The sequence below is a fragment of the Perkinsus marinus genome, assembly GCF_000006405.1.
Source record: "Perkinsus marinus ATCC 50983 genomic scaffold scf_1104296965818, whole genome shotgun sequence".
NCBI classification, from domain to species: Eukaryota; Perkinsozoa; order Perkinsida; family Perkinsidae; genus Perkinsus; species Perkinsus marinus.
In genome coordinates, this window is record NW_003204207.1 from 1,042 (window position 1) to 2,659 (window position 1,618).

The following is a 1,618-nucleotide window of genomic DNA, read 5'->3' on the forward strand; positions in this document are numbered from 1 at the left end:
TCCATCATACAGTTTAATGAACGTCACAATAGGCTATGCCTATCAAGCATGTTAGAGGAGTCACACGCTGAGGATGATAGCAGTGATTCACCAACAGTGAATTCAAAATTATCTCCTTCGACGTCAGCGTTCGATTACTTATGGCGACGAACAGTTCGTCGCCAATGCGTGATCATCAGTTCGTCACGAACTGATGATCACGCATTGGAAATTCCAATTTGGAATGAACAGACTCTCGAATGATCATAATCTAGCAATTGGAGTAAAGTTCCTAAAGTTCTTACGCCTTATCCTGGCCTACAGTAAGGAGTCTTGTGAAACAACTTCGACCTAAGAATGTGTCCTTACCGGTAAAATTGCTCAGACAAGGCACCCCATGAAATAGACCCTTGAAGATGTGTTCGTTTTCACTGTAGCTCAACCCATCAATGCATTAGCCCTCAACATTCATACGCGACCCCACCATGCATTTCTCACTGTGAATCACCATTAACGAGATGCCCAAGCTTGGCATACAACTTCTCGAGCTCCTGCGTCGCACCTGAAAGTCTATAATTTACATAATCTACACAAACGCTCAGTCTTCGAGTTTCCGGATTGTATCACCACAGTAACGATCCCACCTTCCAGAGCCACATCCTCTTTCCTCTCGCTCTTGTTTATGTTGTCGATCAGCACCGCCGGGTTCACTTTGCCTGAAACTCCTATCATATTACACTACGTCGCATCGATGACCGACCTTCATTTCCTCCCTCCTGTACAAGCGACGATGTAGCAGTGCTTATATCGTCAACATCCATCATGCCAGGCTCGACCAAATGCAGCTGAACGGCTATTAATGGCTTCTTATGTTCATGTTGAGATCTCCTTTGTAAGAACGATTTGGGCTGGTCTGAGAGGACACGAGTGAAGTTGATATCCCAACACTACGTGATGATTACCTTTCTGAATCACCTGTGGCTTGGTCATGCTCGGGTCTCTGAAAGAATGATCTCTGCTGCCAAGCCGTTAATGGACCATCAAGGCAATCCTAGCATTCATCAAACCATAATAGACTTACCCAATCCCTGTCACCAGTACTATGCAAACAAACTGGACGAATGATGTGCGGAAGATTTGGAACATAGTGTTATCAAAGTAATAGCTGATGAGAAAAGATTTCAGAAGAGGCTTTGCTACTACAACAACAACTGCAGTGGATTATACAATACTGCAGTATCAGTCTGTCATCATAATCATTATTCTGTTAACATCCCATACATTAGGAGAAATAACTCATGACTCGGAAGTCCATGTTACTCTTGCGAGGGTGTATTTCTGCAGTAACACTGTGTTTGAATACGTGACAACTAATGGGGAATATCATCAGATGATCCCAGCCACTTCAAATTGACGAACCAAATTCCACTGAGCTCGCACAGTTAAGCATGTGAACATCATAACAAAATGGTCAAACCGGACAACGCATAGCAATCATGAATAACTTGGCAACGACCATATCGTCCAAAAGGACCCATCATGCTGTCATCAAATCCCCGTCGCGGAGAGGTTCATGCCCAAGTTCGACATCTGTCTCGTTATATGCGACGCCAACCATCGGACGTGCCATCTGAGCTGC

The 1,618-nt window shown here is 44.3% G+C and overlaps 2 protein-coding genes across 2 annotated transcripts in view; both read right to left on the minus strand.

Moving 5' to 3' along the window:
* Positions 1-473: 473 nt before the first annotated feature.
* Positions 474-1,125, minus strand: Pmar_PMAR014745 (hypothetical protein; the record flags this gene model as incomplete). The annotated part of the gene is made up of 5 exons (XM_002769460.1): positions 474-541; positions 624-695; positions 740-892; positions 942-979; positions 1,061-1,125. 5 exons carry the CDS (start codon positions 1,123-1,125, stop codon positions 474-476), a joined length of 396 nt encoding a protein of 131 aa, XP_002769506.1.
* Positions 1,126-1,527: 402 nt separating this feature from the next.
* Positions 1,528-1,618, minus strand: part of Pmar_PMAR014746 (hypothetical protein) — a gene marked incomplete at both ends in the record, with an annotated part of 548 nt that continues 457 nt past the window's right edge. Inside the window, one exon of the mRNA XM_002769461.1 lies at positions 1,528-1,569. Within this exon, the coding sequence (XP_002769507.1) occupies positions 1,528-1,569 (42 nt within the window). The remainder of the gene's footprint in view (positions 1,570-1,618) is intronic.